Genomic DNA, 21,815 nt, shown 5'->3' with positions numbered 1-21,815 from the left:
ACATGTCCATATTTTTAAAATAAAATAAATTAGTCTAAATTAGATACCACATCAACACTCTGTCAAGACACATAAGACAAAAAACTAACGAAAATTAAAACGCTTTGCAAAGTTTAAGGATGAAAATAGAACTTCTGAAAGTTTAAGAACGAAAAACAAACTTTTGTAATAGTTTAGGGATGAAAATGATATTCTACCCCATATTTAAAAAGAAAAAGTAGAGTCTCAGTAGCTGATTTGTAAGGTGTGAATAATATTCTAACTTTTAATAAAAAATATAAGGGGAAATTGCATTTTACCCGCCTGTGGTTTAGCCCGTTTTAACAATGCCCACCCGTGGTTTAAAAGTTATCACTTAACCTACCTGAGGTGGCCTCCGTTAGACCCCCGTTACCCACTTCTGCCCTTTCCGTTAAAAAATCCCCTTTACTATATAAGCCAAAATTAAAACCCAAATAGAACCCTAAAAAGAAGAACGAGCTCTCTCCTTCTCTCTACTTGAGAATCCCTAAAAATCCCCAAAACCCATAATCCCTTTCTCTCTTCACTTAGATTACCCAAGTGAAATCTGAACACTTGCAAGCAAGGAGGTGTATTGAAGCTTGGGTTTTCCTCTATATCAACTTTAGCCCAGTCTTCTTCACATTCTCCATCAAAACATCACTTCAAATGAACACCATCCTTTGCACACACAAGTAATTTTACAACCTGTTTTGTAAAACAATTTCTGAAGCCATGGTAGTCACGACCCACTTATTGAACTCCACAGGATCAAAAATCTCCAAGCTACAAATTTCCCCATCAACCAAAATCAGATATAAAGTACTTCTCACAAAACCGCCATCAACAACAACTAAGAATGAAATTCATTTTTACACAAATCTATACCCTCACCCCAAAAAAATATAAGAATCCAGATTGATTTCTTTTTTTGAGGAAATCCAGCTTGATTTCTAATTATACAATAAAAGCTCCACCTTTATAGGGTATAGTCTTCACAAAGTTTGCCTTTGAGGAAAGATTTGAGGTCGGACTTTACCTTGTTTTTGAGATCTTCTTCCATGGAGATGGTTTCGAAAGTCGAAGGATGTGTGAAAGGAATAGATCTCCACTATCTGTTGCCTTGCTAGTCTTTGCTGGGGTTTTTTTTGCAGATTTCTTGTTTTTTGCCAGATTTTTTTTTTTTTTTTTTTACTTGCGTGAAAGATTTCTTGTTTTTTTGTGTGAACAAATGCGTGAAAGATTTCTTGTTTTTTTGCAGATTTTTTTTTTACTTGCAAATCTGGGTTTAGAGAACCCAGCAAGAGAGAAGGGGTTAGAGTTTTAGAGTTTTAGCAAATCTGTGGGTGTATGTTCACATGGATTTGTGGCTTTGTTTGTGACTGTAGGTGTATTGGTTTTCTTGTCATTGTAAAAGTATGTTTGGCAATTGTAGTGAGCATTGGGTAAGAATGTTAAACGCATCATTCCATTTACATTTTTGGGTTTTGATTGTGAAGAAGAAGAAGAATGAGAGAAAAGAGGAGAGAGACATAAAATATAATGAAAAAGACACATTTACTCCTATTTTTAACGGTTAAAAGGGAGAGGTGGGTAACAGGGGTCTAATGGAGGCCACCTCTGGTGGGTTAAGTGACAACTTTTAAATCACGGATAGACATTATTAAAACGGGCCAAAGCACAGGTGGGTAAAGTGCAATTTCTCCAAAATATAAATACTAATAATAAAGCATTGAACATTACACAGAAATCAATAAACCTATAATAATTATAAATAATTGCATTAAGAATAAAGGGGAATCAGGCCTAGATCTCTGCCTTTTGGGTCCATCCTATTACAAAATGTTTCCCAAGAAGCAACGTTATGGGCCAAAAAATTTAAGTACCTACCAACGTAATAAAGAGGGATCTTAAGAGCATTTACATCAGGATGTAAAATTTTTGTAAATTTGCATATTTAAAACCTACTTTTTCTATTTTACACTCTCATTTTTACAAAAGACTTACATCAGTTTATTTATTATACTCATTTATTCAAATAAAATATTTATCTTCAGATCAATCCACACCCATCCAACCACCACCATCAACCCACCCAGCCACCATCATCAACCACCATCACCCCATAGAAAATCCAAATCCCACAAAAAATCCAAACAGTAAATCCAAAAACCAGAAAATCAAGACCTCGACCCCACACAAAAACCCCATGGCATCGGAGGAGGTGCTGGAGTTGTCCAGGTAGTAACGAGCTTCGCCGTGGTTCCGATTCTCCAAGGTCAATATGTCATGGATCAGGCCCAGTTTGATATCGGAAAAACCTCTATGATTGGCCTCACCAGGCCGAGATGTCATCTCTTCTCCTTTCTATGTTGATCCTGTCAGTGAGGCTATTGATGTGAAGGGACCAGAGATAAAAGAGAGAGAGGTGAGTGTAGAAGCTGAAAAGGAGAGAGTAACATGAGGAGAGAGAAAAATATGTAAAATAATAAATGCAAAAGCTACATTAACCATGCATATATGCAGGGTTACTGTAACAATTGTGCATAAATGCACAATTTTACACCCACTGATGTGGGTGTTTTTTTACTCAAATTGTGTAAAATGACTAACTTTTTCTATTTTGTACAACTTTGCATCAACTAATGCAGTTGCTCTAAAGAGACATTTACATTTGACATAACAGTGACTAGAAAATCTAGTGGAGGGGGAACTAATGTCTATTGAGCCTCAATAATTGTGCTTGAATGACCTTCAAATTGAACAAATGAGAGGTTATGCATGGCAGACAATTTCAAGGTTAAAAAGAGCTGCATTAACTTTTCCAAGAAGAAGAGTGTGCAAAATAACATTTTACCATTGTCTTTCCTGCAAACAACAGCTACCATGGAGATGTTGGGTCTGATTGCTACATCAATATTGATCTTGACCCAGCCTTGAGGAGGAGGAAGTCATTTGGAGGCTAGGACTTTGGGTTTTTGAGAATTACCCATGCTTTGAGATGATTGTGATAAGAATTATTAATTTGGTCGACAACTGATCTTGGATATGGTTTGTGACTTGAAAAATGGTTAGGTTTTGGATTCTCCAAATGTTGTCACAAAGATGTTGAAAAAGAAAATTAACTAGACTAAACAAACTATAAGTTAGTAAAAAATGTTGAAAGTCTAGACTCTATCCTATATTTCCTTCACTTTTCATCTTTTTCTATCACCTCTCTGTACGTATAATAAATAAATAAATAAAAAACTTAAAGAATTAAGTTGGATTTTCAGTAGAACTAAAAATAACCAACTCAAATGTGGAAAATAATTTACTTAAATAAAAATTGATTTTTTGGCATTTGAGCGCTAGAGAAAAAATTAAACTAATTCTTATTTGATATGTTATGATTAATATATATATATATATATAAATATATATATATATATTTTTTTTCTTTTTTCTTTTTTGAGGAACATGTTATGATTAATATTTATATTAAGATTTGTGTCCTATGACCAAATTTTGTTACTCAATTTGCATTGTCTTGTTACTAATCCCTAGAAAGAGTTTGGATTTGAATACCTATCCCCATCGTGTAAGAGCATCCACGACAGATGTGATATAAAAAAAATGTCATTTTAGCACACCAAAAGCCTACTTTATTATTTTATCACATCATTTTACAACATCTCATTTATCAGATGTTTTATCATTCAATTTTATACATTAAAATAATATTTACTACACATTAAAATAATATATTATTTCCTCCCTCGTTATCATCAACAACAGCAACAACATCAACGGCACAACCACCAGCCACCAATATCCATTGCCGCAACAACACCTCTACTGCAAACCAATCACCACAATTACTCACCAATATGGCAATATCAAATCAACCCAAATTGCAGCCAAAAAAAAAAAAAAAAAACCACAGATTGAAACCAAACCCATTCCATTCGATTTGATCTGATCCGATTCGAACCCTAACTCCACGAGCCCGACTTGAATAAAAATCGGGTTTCACCGTCGTCGACAAGCATGATCGTGACAAACACTCCAGCGGCGGACCTCGCCCTCATGAACCTCGCTTACTACTCGCATGCCTTCATGGCTTCACCGTCCCTGGCACCAAGCTCTACCTCACCTCCATCGCCGATTCCTTTGTTCTTTCTCTGACAGCATGAAGATCCGTTTGGTTTGTGATGATTCCATTTCTGGGTTTTGTTTTGAGCTGGGAATTGAAGTTTGATTTGAGGTGCAAAGAGAGAAGAAAGAAGATTTTTGGGTTTGATTTGAGGTGTAAAGAGAGAAAGATGTTTGAGGTTGAGGGAGGAGCTGGGAATCTGATCTAAAGAGGAAAGAACACTGGTTGGGAGAGAGATAGATTGTGAGGAGAGAGAAAAAATCAATTAAAGAAGTGAGAGGAGAGAGAAAAGTCGAATAAATAAAAAATAAACGCAAATACCATATTCGTCCATACCGTGGCAAAATTGCAACGTTACTGTTCAATGTTGCAAAAGTTTGACACATTTAACACATCTGATAAAACTCTGTTTTGGTGTTTGGTGTGCCAAATGTGTCATATTATAGCATTTAGCACAAATACCACATATGTAGTGGATGCTCTAAAGCTTCGTTTTTGGTGTTTGGTGTGCCAAATGTGTCATATTATAGCATTTAGCACAGATGCTGTGGATACTTTAAGAAAAAATATATGGGTCCCCATTTTATAGCCATGGAAGTCATGGGATTGGAGTTTTTTTTTTTTTTTGGTTATACTCCTAAAGGAGAGTGAAAGCCTAAAACCAACAATAGGAAAATCCAATTATATTTGGAAAAATTGGGCAATCTCTGCATTTGAATTATTTTCTTAATCCAGCATTGCTATTCTCATTGACTAATTAACTGTCAGTAGGAATATCAAAATGCCAAAGCTTTCTTTGCATGGAAAACTTTGAGTGGAAGGAAAATGAGGCCGAAAGTATCAAACATGATCCGATAAGGTCGCTATCATATGCATTTCTAGACTTATATCCTCAGCTCCAACGGTCAACCATATGCCAATCTTTTAGTTATTCAATTATGATATATATAATTATGTATATACTTACATATGAAAGGATCAAATTCGACACCATTGTGGAGCACGTAAAGATGATATACTATGAACTTAAGAGAATCATTACATCTTCTCATATGACATATATATCATACGACCCAGAATTCCACGTCTTTGATATACGAAAATAATCATGTCTTTTTTCACCTTAATTTAAATTTCTATATTTGAACTTCTAATTCTTAAGATGTAAAGCACAATCTTCTCAAATTGAAAATAATAATAATGTAATGCACAAAGTTGTGCATCGATCATGTTACTTTTCCTTAATCATCAAATTATTGATCGAATAATGTTTGTAAAGAAATTAAGCACCAAGTCAATGCCCGTGTTATGTCACGCACCTTGATTACTTGCATTATGGGACTAATAATTGAGGCAATATTATGCAATTTGCAAAGTCAATGCCCATCTCTAAACGTTATAGCTGGTATATATATGTGTATGGATCCCCATGCAAGAAATGGTGGATTTCTAACACGTGGCTCCTGCCTATTGGTTAGAAAGGGCTTAATTCAAAGTAATGTTTCCTTTGCTTCAAGTTCCCACTAATACCAGACACTTGCAAGTGAAAGTCGGTGCATTAAATCATAATTTATACAGAACAAATGGAAATTCAAAAGAAAAAAAAAAAATTGATAAGTACATGAAAGTGAGCGAGAGAGGAAGGTGTGTGTATATATAGGGGAAGACCTTCATTTGCATTTCATATTCATACTGCGAATTATACCATACACGTACAGCAACTAAAAGAGCTTAGCAGGGATTTTATACAGTTTACTACTAGCACTTCCAACAAGCAAAATGACTGTAAGTAAACCTCTTTCTTTGTGTGTGTGTGTTTTTTGGAAAGTTCTCTTTGTTTAATTAGTGTGTTCGATCAATTTAAAATTAAGTGCAAATTAAAGTTTTTGTCTAATGCCCTTCAGACTTCAGTATGTATATTTATGTTCTCAGATAATCCATCCATTAGTTTCGTATATCTTTTTCTTTTTAGATGGTGTTTTCTATGAATCAATTAATGACAACATTGTTTTGGTAAATAGTTTTTAAAAATCTTTCGATTGTCAATTTAGTAAATATTTTCTAAACCTAGCAAGATATATAATAGAAAAAGAATGGCATGACATTGAGATTTGAGTGTCACTATTAGTCAGAAATAATACTAGTGAAAAAGAAGGGGAAAAATAAGGAAATTTACATTATTTAACATTCTCCCTACATTTATAATAGTATAAGACGAAAATATTTACTATAAAAATTAAGAGTTCAGTTAATGGAAGCTCTTAGACATTTGTTATAAATTATTTTAAGAAATTTTTTATATCACTTTCACAAAAAATATAAAAAGTTGTAAGAAAAAAAATCAATTTTAAATATAAAAGTTAATAGATACCTTAAATCAATTTTTATTTTCTCATAAAAAGTTCTAAAAATATTTTTAAAACCTATGCATTTAAGGTATCTATTAACTTTTCCAAAAAAATAATCAGTTTACAATGACTTTATAATGCCTCCAAAAAAAAATCATAACTCGCTTTGTTATGTTTCTTGCATTTAGACTACTGTAACTTCTAATTTAGAATATGAGCCACCAACTCAAACAGAAAGTATGAGAGTATGTAAAACAACTTGAAACCAAGACAATGTTGACAACTTGATATTGATTCATGATTCATCACGCAATGAGATTAATTAGTTAGTTCAACATTTTATTTTTCTTTTTCGTTTTTCTTCAGATCATAGAGATGCGAGTGCACATGGACTGCGCTGGATGTGAAGGCAAGGTCAAAAATACACTTCAAAAACTAAAAGGTATATAATTAAATAAGACCACTAAATCAAAATGACCATATATATACTTCATGTACTTGCAACTCTTCCTATCTTTTTGACCGAAACATCTTGGGTTTTGTATGTGCGCAGGTGTGGATGACATTGAGATAGACATGGCTACACAAAAAGTGACTGTTACTGGATGGGCAGACCAAAAGAAGGTTCTTAAGGCAGTCAGGAAGACCGGACGGAGGGCCGAGCTGTGGCAATTGCCATACAATCCAGAGCACCAGGATTACACTTATCATTACTATAATCAACATAATTGCAATGGTCCACTCACTTATTATGCCCCTCTGCCTGCATCTTCCTACAACTACTACAAGCATGGATACAATGACCAGGCTCCTAGTTACCATCAAAATCCTTCACATTCCACGATTTTTGGGTATCAGACCGGTGCTACGTTTAGTGATGAGAACCCTAATGGTTGTTCTATTATGTGATGATCCATCAGGCCTTGGTGCAATGACAAATGTCTTTCACTAAAAGCAATGTCGCTGGTTTAAGTTCGGGAATCAATTTCTTCATTTAAAATTAGGGCTAAGACTGCCTTTCATGATATCTCTTAAACTCTGCAAAAGTGGGAGTTTTGTGCACTGAGTACAACTTATTTTTTTAAGTGTACTTTTTTTCTTCTTTTGTGATTTTTTCTTTCAATTTCTTCTTCTAAGTTATAATCTCATGCAAAAGCATGGATTTCCAACTACATATGACTGAAATACTATATTATACAACGTGAAAAATACACAATTTGCAATTGCAATTAATTATGGTTTTCAAACAATGGGCTCTTAGTCCTACATCTTCTTTTCATGGATCATAAGTATTGAGCTTTGGATTCCACCCTTTTGGATGCCATGCTTGTATCATTGTTCTATCACAGTGTTCCACTATCTTTTTCAAGTTTATTAACAAGGTTCCTTGTAGAAAATCATTTTAGTTCTCGTTTGTTTTTAGATGGGAAAAAGCACCTTTTACTTCAAAGTTCAAAATGCTAGGTATTTGGTGGGTATTAAAAGCTGCTTTAGCAAGAAAGTTGTTTTTTCAAAAAGTGCAAGACCCCCAAAAAGTCAAATGACCTTCGGCCAGCTTTTGCAAAAAAGTCACTTCAACCTTCAAGAGTTGTTGGTTGAATTACCAAATTGTCTATCTGTTTTATTAAAAACCCAACTTTACCCTTTGAAACCCCTTTAGAACATCTCGAGTAGAATCTCCAAATTTTTGTACTATTTGGAGAATGAATAGTGACTTTTACCTTTTAACTACCCACTTTTTTAAATACACTTCCAACAGATTCTCTATCCAATTCTCTATCTCATTTAAATATTATTTCTTCATTCATTATTTTTTTTTTTTTTAACAACTACACATCTTCCAACATTTTTTTATTCAACACCTAATTATTATAATAGGAAAAAAGCATTTGAAGAATGAACAGTAGCTCATCAAGTCTGATGAGCTACTGTTCATTAGCCAAATTTTTTTTCAGATATAGAGAAGCAGTTGGAGCATGAACAGTAGAGATTTGGAGCATATACTCTCTATACTTTGGCTATACATACTATGTTGGAGATGCTCTTAGACCATCATGCCAGAACAAATAACACCATATTCAATAAGACAAAAAAAAATTATTAAAATAGTGATATTGATATTATTAAAAATAGATAATATTATTAAAGTAAGACAAATAACATACTTGGTTCAAAATTTTTAGAATAAAAAATAATTGATACTAAAAAAAAACTAACATTATTAAAATAATACCAATAATAGTAATAGTAATAACAAATAATTATGACAATAATATATTTATTATTATTATTATTATTAAGTAGCTTTTTTTTTTTTTTTGAGTAAGTATTATGAAGTAATTGATTTAAAAATGAAATAAACTCCTTTATATATACATTGTTCTTTTTGGTAATTTATCACTCAAACCACCACTTTTATAAGTGCTAGCCAAAAACTCAACTTTTTCAAAAAACACCTTTTAACAGTTTTTATTAAACACTCAGCTTTTTCAAAAAGCTCAGTTTCATACCACACTTTTTGAAAACCTCACTTTTTCAAAAAGCCCAGTTTCAAAAAACTGAACCAAATTCACCCTTAATTAGTCGATTTCACATCCATTTGATGCTTCAATGCCCCATTCGATGAGTGTAGGAAACATTTTGGGGATGGGGTCGATCTCTAGCACATATAAGATTCATCACTAAGATAAGAACAAAAATAAAAATAATGGCAATCTCATTCATTAATTGTGGAGTTTTGGGCTAATAGTTTTGTAGTTCACATAAGAGTTCAAATTTTCTGTCCCAACTTATATGCTCTGGCACTCTATATATTCAACCAAACAAATTAAGTCATGTGAATATTATTCACGTTCCAAACACACACACACACACACAAAAAATAAAAATAAAAATAAAAAATAGAAAATCATAGCACACCATCAAAATATCCAACAGTCACCGGGTTCCACCAACAAATTAAGCCACTGCTGGAGAAGATGACGAGGAGTTTAAAAAGCTAAGATTAATTTCAAGTTTTTAATCTTAGCATTTTATTGATTAAAACACTTGAAAATATTAATCTTAGCATTTTATTGATCAAAACACTTGAAACTATTATTATAGCGGGTACAATACCCAAAAAACAATTAGATACCATAAAATATTTTATTTGATATATTTGATTTTTAACTTTCAGTATTTTGTTCCATGAATTGTCATTCTTATTAATATAGACAGAATCAAGATTAAAAAATTGGGGGTAACATTACAAAAGAATTATTTAATTAAAAATTATGGGGTTTTATATATAATAAAGGATAATATTAAAGATAATAGGGTTTTTCTTAATATTATAGGGTCTTAATAATTCGTTAAAGATAATAAATGTAATTGAAACTTAAAACATTTTAAGAAATTTCGGGGGCCATGGATCCAATGTGACCCCTGCATATATACAAGTGCTGCTGTAACAAAGGCCCAATCTTTGAATGCCAAACATACTTCAAGCGTTGCAACTTTACAATTGTAAACGCGGTTCACTAACTTGAGCCGGCACTGCAGTTATTTTCTGCCACTAAAACCCCAAAGTGAAGTCCCTCCATGTCCATAGTTCAACCAAACCACTTTCCCTTTGGAACAAAATCTGCTCTATACAAATCTCTGACTTTTCAGAATAACCCCCATTTTCTCAGACAAAAGCAAATATGAAATCGAAGAAGACCAAAGCCAGTCAATCTTCGCCTGCACGTTCAGCCAACAAGTCTCATTGCAAGCATCATCGGAAAGTCCCCCGAGAATACGCATACAAAGATGATAATTATTCAGATGCTTCACTATCTGAATCAAATGAAAATGGATACGAATATGAACGACCCGCCAAAGATGATAATGATGATGCTTACATAAGTTCTGAATCCGAAACCAATGCACCCGGTGATCGATTTTCTTCACAATTGCGTGACCCGGATTCACAAAGCATTAATCTTAGTACAACAGCCTTTCCAAATTCGACATCCAACTTTCCAAAAATCTCACAGCCGCCCAGTACCCATTTGGCTTCGTACATGAACATTGCACCAATCCCAATCTTCCATGGCAATACTAATGAATGCCCAGTTAAGCATGTAAGCCGTTTCGCCAAAGTTTGTGTTGCCAACAATGTGTCCACCACTGACATGATGATGAGAATCTTCCCCGTTACACTCGAAGACGAGGCTGCCCTTTGGTACGACCTTAACATCGAGCCGTACCCATCTCTTACATGGGAAGAAATCAAGTCCTCGTTTTTGCATGCGTATCACAAAATTGAAGTAGTTGATCAGTTGCGGTCAGAGCTTATGATGATCAATCAAGGCGACGAGGAATCAGTGCGGTCCTACTTTTTGAGATTACAATGGATATTGAAGCAATGGCCGGATCATGGAATCTCTGATGGTCTACTAAAAGGTGTGTTCATTGATGGATTGAGGGAAGAGTTTCGAGGTTGGATTATTCCTCAAAAACCCGATTCCTTACATGAAGCATTAAGGCTGGCATTTGGGTTTGAGCAAGTGAAAAGCATAAGAGCAGTGAGGAAAGAGTTGAAGTGTGGGTTTTGCGATGGGATGCATGAAGAAAGGGATTGCGAAGTTAGGGAGAGAATGAGAAAGCTGTGGAGAGAGAGCAAGGAGAAAGAAGAGGCGGTTGTTTTGGCAAAGAGCACTGGGGGTGATGATGAGTTAGGGAAGGAGTTGGTGAGGTCAGTTTCGATTGGAGCGAGCAGTAGTGTGGGAAAGAATAATGAAGGGGAAGAAGCAGGGTTTATGGATGGGAAGAAGAACCAGTTTCAGTATGGGAAGTATCAGCGTTGGATGAAGAAGCTTGAGAGGAACAATAGCCTTATTTCTGCAATTCCTAACGCAGAGTAATTTTTGTTTTGTTATGCTATCTTGTTTGGGTGTGAGTGAGTGTGTGTGTGTGTGTTTTTTTTTTTTTTTTTGAAGGTTCATAAATCATTCTCAATATGTTTGCAGTAAATTAATATACCCCTTTAAAAAAAAAATTTCTAAGTTTTTCTCTTGACATCGTTTTTTTCCCTAGTATTTTGTCTTTTACATCATGCCTGAGGAAACATGAATATGATGTGAAAAAGTTGAATGTGTGAAAAAGTTCTTGTTTGGAAAACATTCTGACATTTGGGTGTACGTAGTTGAGATTCACTATTATATATCTAGCTTATGGGTTCACTTGTAAAATGAAAAGGAAAAAAAGAAGAAGTTAATCATAGCACAGGAAGATTCCAAATAATAATAATAATAATAATATAAGGCCATCTATTAACCAATAGAATGTGTTTACATTTTAATTAAGGTCCCAAAAATAATGAAGCCCCTTTATTGTCCAATAGAATGCAATTTCTATACTCTATACGTCCCACAGCGTAACAAACACATTTTTTTCTTTCTACTCAGTGCTTACTTTGTTGCTCTCCATTTTGAGCTCAATATATGTTATAAAATTAATGTGTTTTTAACATGTGCCTCATTAATTGTTAAGATAGTTAATTTCTTTTAGCTGAAACTTATAAAATTAGTATGTTTTTAACATGTGCTTCATTAATCGTTAAGATAGATCATTTATTTTAACTGAAACTTTTTAAAAATTTCAAGTGGCCACTAATTATTATGATAGTTTTGATGATATTAATAAAATATTTTCTTTATTCACATATAATTTTTTTTATTAATCTGTGTATCGCAAGGGCTTACAAATAGTACTATATATTATAACATTAGTTTTATGCCAGTGCAATGCTTAATTAAAAATTAGAGGTGGATAATCGAAATTATATATATTTTGTTATGAAAAAGTAATAGGAATTTATTTATTCAATGTCACCGTTTATAATGGGAAAGACAAAAGAAGTGGTATTGAGTATTTTTAAGCAAAACAATGGTCTCCTCGTTTTCATTACATTTTATAGGAACAATACTAACTAAAGAAATAAAACAAAAACTTTTTCATATTATTGAATATTTACTAAGATCCATGTAATTTTCAAGGGATAAATATTGTCTGACTTCGTAATACACAACCACTAACTGTTAAAGTAACTATGAAAGAGAAAATTCATGTAATCATGTAAAATATTCCTTGAGGCTTAAGGATGAAGAGTTTGTAGAAATAAAAGGGAAAAATGCCCATAAACCTAGGGTTGTAAACAAATCAAGCCGTTCATGAACAATTCGAGCTCAACTCGATAAAAAGCTCGTTCATGTTTATTTGTTTATAAATAAGTTAAGCTTGAGTCTTAGTTTTAGGCTTGTTTGATAAACAAGCCGAGCTCAAACAGAAAAAATTGTTTGTGAATAAGCTCGTGAACAATAGGGCTCAATAAAAACATGCCAAGCTTAGGCTCGTTTGTAACTTGATATATGTTTACTTTATAAACTCATTATTATGACATTACACATGTTTTAGAATGTTAATTTATAGCTTGTTTATTCATATATGTTTCAGAATGTTAATTTATTTAGATTTGTGAAGATTATAGTTGCATGGATGACAAATGTGAATGTAAAAATTGTACTCAAGCTATAGACAATGAATGATGAATGGATGGATTTAATTATGTAAAGTTGTAATTTGAACAATTTCTAATCACGAGTGGAATTAGAAGCATGATAAACTGAGTATATTATTGTTTTTTGTTTACTTAATTTTTGGTGATAGAAGCATTTGATGATGCATTTTTTTTGGATCCCAAGCTAAAAAACTTGACTTGAGCTCGAGTTTGAGCTCAAGCTTGGCTTGACTAATTAATCAAGTCAGGCCAAGCTGAGCTCAAGTTTTTTGGCATTCTCACAAGCTTAAGTTCAAATATTGTTTTTAGGCTTTTCTCAAGCTAGAGCCAAGCTTGAGCATTTGATTTTTATTGACAAACCAAGCTCAAACATGTACTACTCAACAAAACTTGGCTCGTTTACAGCCCTAACTCTCTAAACTTTTAACTACTGGCTAAAACATCCCCTAAACTTTTTTATTGGCCATTTTACTCCATAAACTATACATATCTGCCAAATTAATAGCTCTATTAGCTTGGCGTTAAAAAACTAACAGAATAAAAGCCTGCAATGGTCATTTTGATGACTATTCCTTCAACACGGCACAAAGCTGCCCTCAGTACTACTCTGTTGTGTCCAAACCTGATCCAACAAGAATTTCTTTTGCATTTCCCAGGCCAGATTATGCAGAAACTATGTCCTATGACTATCCATTATTCTCGAATTACATGGCTAATACAAAATCCTCAAGGACTAAAGCCCTTTCACAGAGTGCACCAAAGCAAAGGCCACCAGACTCAATTAAGAGGCAACGTAGTCGGCATATATCAATAGAAGGAAGGAATGTCACGAGGGCTGTGCAAATGCAGCAGTCTTCTTCACATGTGGATCCAACTACACAAAACTACCAATGTCCACTGTCAATCAAGCTTGACAAATCCACAGTTTCACTCAAAGACAACTAGTGTGGATCCACCAATACAGTGCTTGGACCTAGCTTTCTCTTCTTTCCATCGGTTTCAAATTAATAAAATTGAGTTTGCTAATTTTTAAATCTATCGTGCATCTCAAATGCTTTTATTCTATTACTTTTTTAACACTAAATTAACAGAGGTATTGATTTGGGAGATATGTATAGTTTATGGAGTAAATTGGCCAATAAAAAAGTTCAAGGGATGTTTTGACTAGTAGTTGAAAGTCTAGGGAGTGTATGGACATTTTACTAAATAAAAGAGCAGAAATGATAGAAAGAGGGTAAATAGGATAAAGTGTTTTGTGTGGTGGGTAAATCGCATAAAGGGTTTTTGTGTGGTGTTGTATATATAGAGTTGTAGTCAGTTTGGTTTAAAACTCTTCCCCAATTTAAAACTTGCCCCACTCTCCCTTAAAAGTTACCGTAACTTTTAAGTGGAGTTTGTGGTATGCATTTATTTTAGAACTCATTTCCTTCCCCCTTGTGTGTGTGTGTGTTTGTTTCTAAAAAAAAAAAAAAACAATTGAATAGTAGTTGGTTAAATCTCTTTAATTTGCAGAGTAGTAGTCCGTTTAAAAATCTTTTTTTGACATAATAAATAAATTAATCAAAAATGATGTGTAAAATTGTGGGACCACCAAAACTTATTTGGCAAAATATTAGAAGATTAACTAACAGTTAGACATCTTTGGTTTAGTTTAAAATTCTCCATATTGTTAAGTAGTAGATGGTTTAAAACCCTCCATGTTACTCAGTAGTAGTCAATTTAAAAATGTCACGACCCAAATCCATAGAATATGAATTTAGATGCATGACTAACCTGCTAAACTTATATAATTCCATAAACATAATTAATCCAAAATAAATCAATACTCCAAAGAAAATAATACTCTTAAAAAAAACCTAAACTCCACAAATGGGAAATAATCTCCATAAAAACATGAATTACAAAATAAGGTGACTAAAACTCTATAAGTCTTCAATGCATATTGAAGTCGCCTACAACTTCCATGCTCTACCTTGCACCCTACAAAGCGACCCAACGGTTCTATATTTCCAACTATACTTTAATCTGAAAAAATAGTAATTGATGGGGTGAGCCACACATATAGTAAGTAATTATACAGAATACACAACGGAATAGAGTCAAGCCAGGCATGAGTATTTTGATTTTTCACAAACTCATTCAATGATATCAAAAATAATTATTCCAAAACATATAATGAATCACTTGATATAATGGTAATCACATCTTAAAATCATTAGAAAACACATACATATAATTGATCAGAGCATAGTGTCACATATACACATCATATATTCTCACATACAATCCTGTGAGCGGATACCAACATCTAACCCTTGCTGGTGAGGGATCAACACATATTCTCACATACAATCCTGTGAGCGGATTTACACATATATCTGATATATCTGATCAAATCCAAAAAAAAAAACTTATTTTGAGTCACATATCACAAAGAAAAATTTATACAAAATATAATAATTTACTTGATATTGACAATTTCTTTTCAAATACAGAGGCATATCAAAGATCACAATATCGAATATAACATAAATTAAAGGATGTTTGACCCTCTTAGGGAATGAATAAGAACTGAAGAGTTTATATAAATATATTACAATTCTTGAGTAAATCTAAAAATTCAATTGGCTAAAAGAAACGTTTAATATTACTTGGTTTTAACAAATTTAAAGGACAAGAACCTTTTAGAAAGCTTACATTGAAACTCAATTATTTACGAAAAAATAGTTTAGTTTAGAAATCATCTTTTAAATTAGATTTGGACATTCAAAACTTATTTAAAATTCAAAGCATCTCTTTAAAACATTATTTAATAGTCGAAATTTCTCTTTCAAAGATACAAAAATACTTTTGACAAACTTTAGAAAATATAAGTTTGAAATACAAAACTCTTAAAAACTTCTAAGAATCTAATGGACAAAACTTGTGCATATTATGCATAATTACTTACAGCACTTGAATCACTCTGAAAGTCTAGCTGAAACATCCTCTAAATAGTCTCAAAATACTCTTAGATGGGACCTAAAATCAATCATGGAAATTACTTAATATCCTCTATAAAATATAAATCTTACTAACCTATACAAATTGACTCACAAGTAAAATACTTTGCTGAACTAAATGATATCACTAATGCCAAACATCTCTACCCAAAAATGTGTTTCCTTGAATTTATCAAAACCCATAGGCAGCAGCTAATACTATAAGATTTAAATATATAACCCCAAAGAAAACTGTGGGCCAAATCTATTATGACTTTGCTCAAGGACTTAATTTCATTGACCCTAATGGATTTAATACCACAATATTTTGGGATGAAATTACAATTTGGACAAAAGAAAACAAATCTGTCATTAACCTTTTAAAGAATAGTAGACGTTGGACCTTAAGGTATCATTTTGATTGGAATTAGTCAACACCTAGGCAATAGACCATTAAAGCTACAATAAGAAGAATAGGACCTTGACAAAAATGAGAGATAACAAGTGACATAAGGGTGGGGTCAGGTGCAAAATTTCCAGCAAATTAGAATTAGAGTTACGGCAACCCAAAAATTCATATGGCCCTACAAAAGTGACGCTAGCCATATACATGGGTTTAACAATTTCGGCTTTTGCTCAAGAGTCCGAACAGTGACAATCAAGATTTCTGAATAATTGAAACCACGTAAAACCATAATCTAAGAAATTACCAATTTAACAATCTACACATCACTAAAGTTTCTTTTATAATAAAATTCTAATTCCTTAATTCTTGTTTCTAACGGTGAGAAATTATACCTTGAACAATCTGATTGCCCTTTCATTTGTATGTGCTATAAACTCCAAAGAAAAACCTCTTAGCCTCTTTGATAAAACCCTTTCTATGAAAACCCTGACTGTCTCTTTTTCTACCCTGTAGTTTGTATTAAAGATGTGGGCTTAGTGGGGTAGCGGGCTGCAGTTACTAATAAAAAGAAAACCTATGGCCCATCAATTATATTTAAAAGAAAACTTAATAATAACCTCAAATAAAAGTATGCGAGGTATTACAAAACACTACTATAGCTCCTTTTTTTTCTTTTTTTTTTTTTTTTCAAAAAAGCTCAACCGAATTTTTTAAAATAGTGGCATATTCCCAAAATATTCTGTTATAAAAATAAAAAATATTTAAAAAGGATCTCTAGTGGCGTTCATAAAACGCCACTATAGCTCATTTAAAAAAAATCTGAATTGAATTTTTTAAAATAGTTGCATATTCCTAGAATATTTGGTTATATAAAAATTTTAAAAAGGACTTATAGTGGCATTCATAGAATGCTACTATAGGTCCTTTTAAGACCCAAAACCTATAGTGGCATTTTTAAAACACTACTATAGGCCCAGTGTAATAAAACACCACTATAAAGCCCCTGAATGCGACTATAAATATGCCTATAGCAGCATTTTTAGAAAATGCCACTATAGGGTATCTATAGTAGCGGTTTTTTGCAAATGCCACTAAAAAGACACTGCTATATGTAGCTTTTTTTGTAGTGCTCTCATTTTGACATAATGAATAAATTAATAAAAAATGGTGTAAAATTATGAGACTACCAAAATTTATGTGTCAAAATATTAGAAAATCAACTAATAGTCAAATATCATCGTGATGGTACTTTAAAGATATGATTTTGATGATGAATATAAAAATTTATTTTATTTAATTTGTTTGAAATTTTTTGTAATAGAATTTTTGGTTGAGATAGAATTTTAAGTTTCTTCAATATAGTAGTTATTGATTTTAGGATAAAATAAAAGAAGTGAAAAAAAAAATTGATATCTACAAAACGTGTATCTATATGATGATTACAATTGCCCCAGGAAGGGTGGCCTAGCGATAAGGAGCTCGCGTGTATATGCAATGATCCCTTGTTTGTACCCTAGCAGGTACTAGGGATGGGAGGTGGGAGCACTCATGCATAGAGCCTTATTGCTAGCTCTCTTGGGGTGCTAGGCTAAAGTCTATGGCACTCCAGTCACAGTAGTTATAGTTCAATCCAACATTCCCTAATAGAAGGGTGTCCCTATGGTCATGCTCAAGGGAGTGAGTTACACATGATGATTTACACATGATGATCACCCCCCACCCCCCCCCCCCCCCCCCCCCCCCCCCCCAAAAAAAAATCTTATCAAAAAAAAAAATATATATATATATATATATGATGATTACAATTGGGACCTGCCCTACTGAGCGGACAACGTAGGTGTCATGTCAACGTAATTATGCAAACTGGCATATAAAGTTACGTGGTACGTAGCAACAAGTCTCTCGTCTAATTCCCTCTAATTCAAAAGTCTAATCCATATAGTTACATGGCACATTCCAATTGGCGGTGACAACTTAGGAATTTTGGTCCAGGACACCTTACATTAATAAAAGTACAGTATGACTCAATGATTTCCTACAATAAATCAAGTACAGAGAGTAGAGAAAATTCACTGCGAAAAAACCCTGAGACTTCACTGAAAGATCAACCATGGCTTCTACACTACCAAGCTCGCAGAGCAGGCCAAGTGCTACGATGGTTAGGGTTTTCTCTATTTCAATTATGTATTTGCATATATATATATATATATGTTTGTTTATTTATTTATGTATGGATATATGTGTGATTTTCTACACTATCCTTATTAAAGTAATCAGTGAAACTTGAGATTAATCCGGCATATATGCATCACTCTAGTCTCTTAGTATATATTATTTTGAAAAAAAATATTATAAGTTGCTGAAATTAGTTTGATGAATAATTCGTTTGAACTTTGATGAATTTAGGTATGGTTATAAATATTTTGCCAGCCAAAAAAAAAAAAAACACTACTAATGTTTTTATGCATGAAATTTAATATTTTTTCAGCTCTTTTTGTTTGTATGCAAACTACTCGCTAGAAATTCTTCTGAGAAAATTTGACGTATATACTTGGTGAGTAGGACATTAGGGTTTTCTCTAATTCAATCGTCTATTTACATATGTTTATATGTGTATGTTTGTTTAATACAATATTTATTAATTGTTATATATGTGTGTTTAGAGAGAGATTCTACGTTGTCATTGTCAAAGTTATTAGTGAAACTTGAGATTAATCAAAGCATCACTCCGTGTTTATGTCTATCTGTGTGTTTCAATTGGAAGTTTGAGATTACTTAATTAAAATAAAAATAAAAAAACTGAATTTTGTAAAAGTTTTTATTTTCTTAGGGGCTGGATTTTTTTTTCCTCCTTAATAGTTTATATCATGTTTCTTAGTAAAGTTCAAGGAAAAAATAGGATGATTTATATCACGTTTCTTGATAAAGCTCAAGGGAATAATAATTAGACAAAGTTTAGCTACAAAATTGGTTGTAGCTTAAGGCTACAAACTCACTCAATAAAATAAATACTATAACATATTTTGAAAATCTAACCGTTGAATTGCATGTTCTTTACGCCCTTAATACACATATTAAATTTTATGTTAATCGGATATCATTTACTATATGATCTATAAGCTTATATTTTGTGCATAATTTTAAATTACAAAAATTTGCAATTTAAAAAATTTATTGATGGCATAGCTATTGATCTTTAATTTTCTTGAAATTTTGCAAGCATGGAGGATATAAGAAGAAGATATAATCCAATGGTGGATTTGTCAAAATTCACATCCAATAAAAAGATATTAAGTAAGTTTGTAGCCTAAGGCTACAACTAATTTTGTAGCTAAACTTTGTCCATAATAATTTCTCTATGCATGAAATTTATTATTTATTGGGATCGTTTTGTTTGTATGAAAACTAGTTGCTGGAAATTGTTCTAAGATTTGTCAATTTTCTGGCTTCATTTACCTCAAATGGTTTCATATCCTGTTCCAAGCATACAAATATGCTGAGGGACTTTCTTAGTGACTAGCAGGACTTTAGGGGTTGTTTACTTAATTATCAAGGTTGGAAAATTTGATTCTTTTCTGTGCTTCTTTGCTTATATTTTAACAGAGGTGATTGATGCAATGAAGAAAGTTGCAAAGCTTGACCTTGAGTTGACAACTGAAGAGAGGAACTTGCTCTCTATTGGGCATAAGAATGTGCTTAATGCTAGGAGAGCATCATTGAGGATGCTATCCTCAATAGAGCAGAAGGAAGAAGCAAAAGGAAATGAATACCATGTGAAACATGTTAAGGAGTACAGAAAAAAGGTTGAATCAGAGATATCAGCCATTTGTAATGATATAATGACAGTGATTGATGAGCATCTTCTGAAGTTGAATCAATGGAATTTTACTACAAGATGTGAGACCTAGTTTTCAAAGAATATATGATTTTTTTTCTTGGTCTATTTAGATTCAAAGTTTTGTAGATTATTAAAATCTTGTTGGTTGTAGGAAAGGAGATTATTATCAATATCTTGAATAGTTCAAGACTGGTAATGAGAAAAAAGAGGTTGCTGATAAGTCAATGAAAGCTTATGAGGTGCGTACATACAAATTATATCATTTTATTAATGTAAATATTTACGTTTCTATATCAATAGATGACCCTTTATTTTTTCTTGCTTTATGTAAAATATTGTTAGGGTTTCATCAAGTCCTAACCTTTTTTTTTTTTTTTTTTGGATAGAATGTTCACGAAAACTTATTTCCCTATTTTGATATTGATTTGATCTCTTTGCAGACTGCTTCCACTTTTGCTGAGGCTGATTTGGCCCCTACAAATCCCATTCGATTGGGTTTGGCTTTGAATTTTTCAGTTTCCTATCATGATATCATGAATTCAGTCGAAAGGTTTGTAAGGTTTGTAAATATTACTACTAGTTTTGCCCAAAATCTGAAGAAATATGAATTTTAGATATCAGTTTGACGTCAAAATTGCTTTCCTGCTCTCTTTATTTCAGGGCCTGCTACCTTACAAATAAAGCTTTTGATAAAGCTCTTCCAGAGCTTGACAACCTCAGTAGTGAGTCTTACAAAGAAAGCACCTTACTTTTGGGGCTTCTTAGGGACAACCACAACTTGTGGACTTCGATCTGAATTGCCAGAAGACAACATCAAGATGTGGACTTCTAACATGCCAGACTTCTGAAATGCTAGAAGATGGAGGTGATTGTAATAGTTATTCGAGGATAGTCATGTAATTTAGGGTTCATTAGGTAAAAAATTTCTAATAACGTTGTTTGTATTTTTTAGAAATATGTATGGGTAAAAAAGTGTGTGAAAATATATGTAATGTTGTTTAAATACTGAAAACTGTTGTTTAAATAATAGTATTTTTATTGGATGGTATTTTTAGGGATTAAATAGTTTGTTTTCTAAGGTCGAAAAAAACTACAATTCTATTCTAGTTTTTTTTTTTTTTTTGGTTAAGGATTTAAGTTTTTCTTATTTAATTGTTTCATTGCATTGATTTTGAATCTCACCCATCTCATTGGTTCACAAAGCAATAATTTTAATGCAACAACCTTTCCAAATTCCTTAAAACCTAGTATCCATGAGAAATATTGCAGCACTCCCAAATCCCAATCTTCCAGACTTCCATGGCAATCCTAATGAATGCCCAGCTAAGCATATAAGCCTTTTTGCTAAAGTTTAGCGTGCCAACAGTTAATTTGTACACCATTGACATCTTGATGAGAAAATTTCTTGTTACTCTCGAAGACTAGGCCGCACTTTGGTACAACCTTAACATTGAACTTTACCCCTCTCTTACATCCGAAGAAATCGGATGCATATCACAAAATTGAAGTAGTTGATCAGTTGTGGCAGATCATGGAATCCCTGATGGAGTGATGGTCGACTAA

At 32.7% G+C, this 21,815-nt stretch overlaps 1 protein-coding gene and 1 pseudogene across 1 annotated transcript; both read left to right on the top strand.

The window, feature by feature from the left end:
- The first annotated feature begins 6,849 nt into the window (after positions 1 to 6,849).
- Positions 6,850 to 7,392, top strand: LOC115955255 (heavy metal-associated isoprenylated plant protein 28). Its single transcript, XM_031073327.1, has 2 exons — positions 6,850 to 6,925; positions 7,037 to 7,392. The coding sequence occupies exons 1-2, from the start codon at positions 6,859 to 6,861 to the stop codon at positions 7,390 to 7,392; spliced, it is 423 nt and encodes a 140-aa protein (XP_030929187.1). The 5' UTR covers positions 6,850 to 6,858.
- A 6,310-nt stretch (positions 7,393 to 13,702) lies between these two features.
- On the top strand, positions 13,703 to 21,152 carry LOC115956887 (annotated as a pseudogene).
- The last annotated feature ends 663 nt before the right edge of the window (positions 21,153 to 21,815 follow it).

This window comes from Quercus lobata, chromosome 8 (genome assembly GCF_001633185.2).
Source record: "Quercus lobata isolate SW786 chromosome 8, ValleyOak3.0 Primary Assembly, whole genome shotgun sequence".
Taxonomy (NCBI): Eukaryota; Viridiplantae; Streptophyta; class Magnoliopsida; order Fagales; family Fagaceae; genus Quercus; species Quercus lobata.
This window is presented reverse-complemented; position numbering and strand designations above follow the sequence as displayed.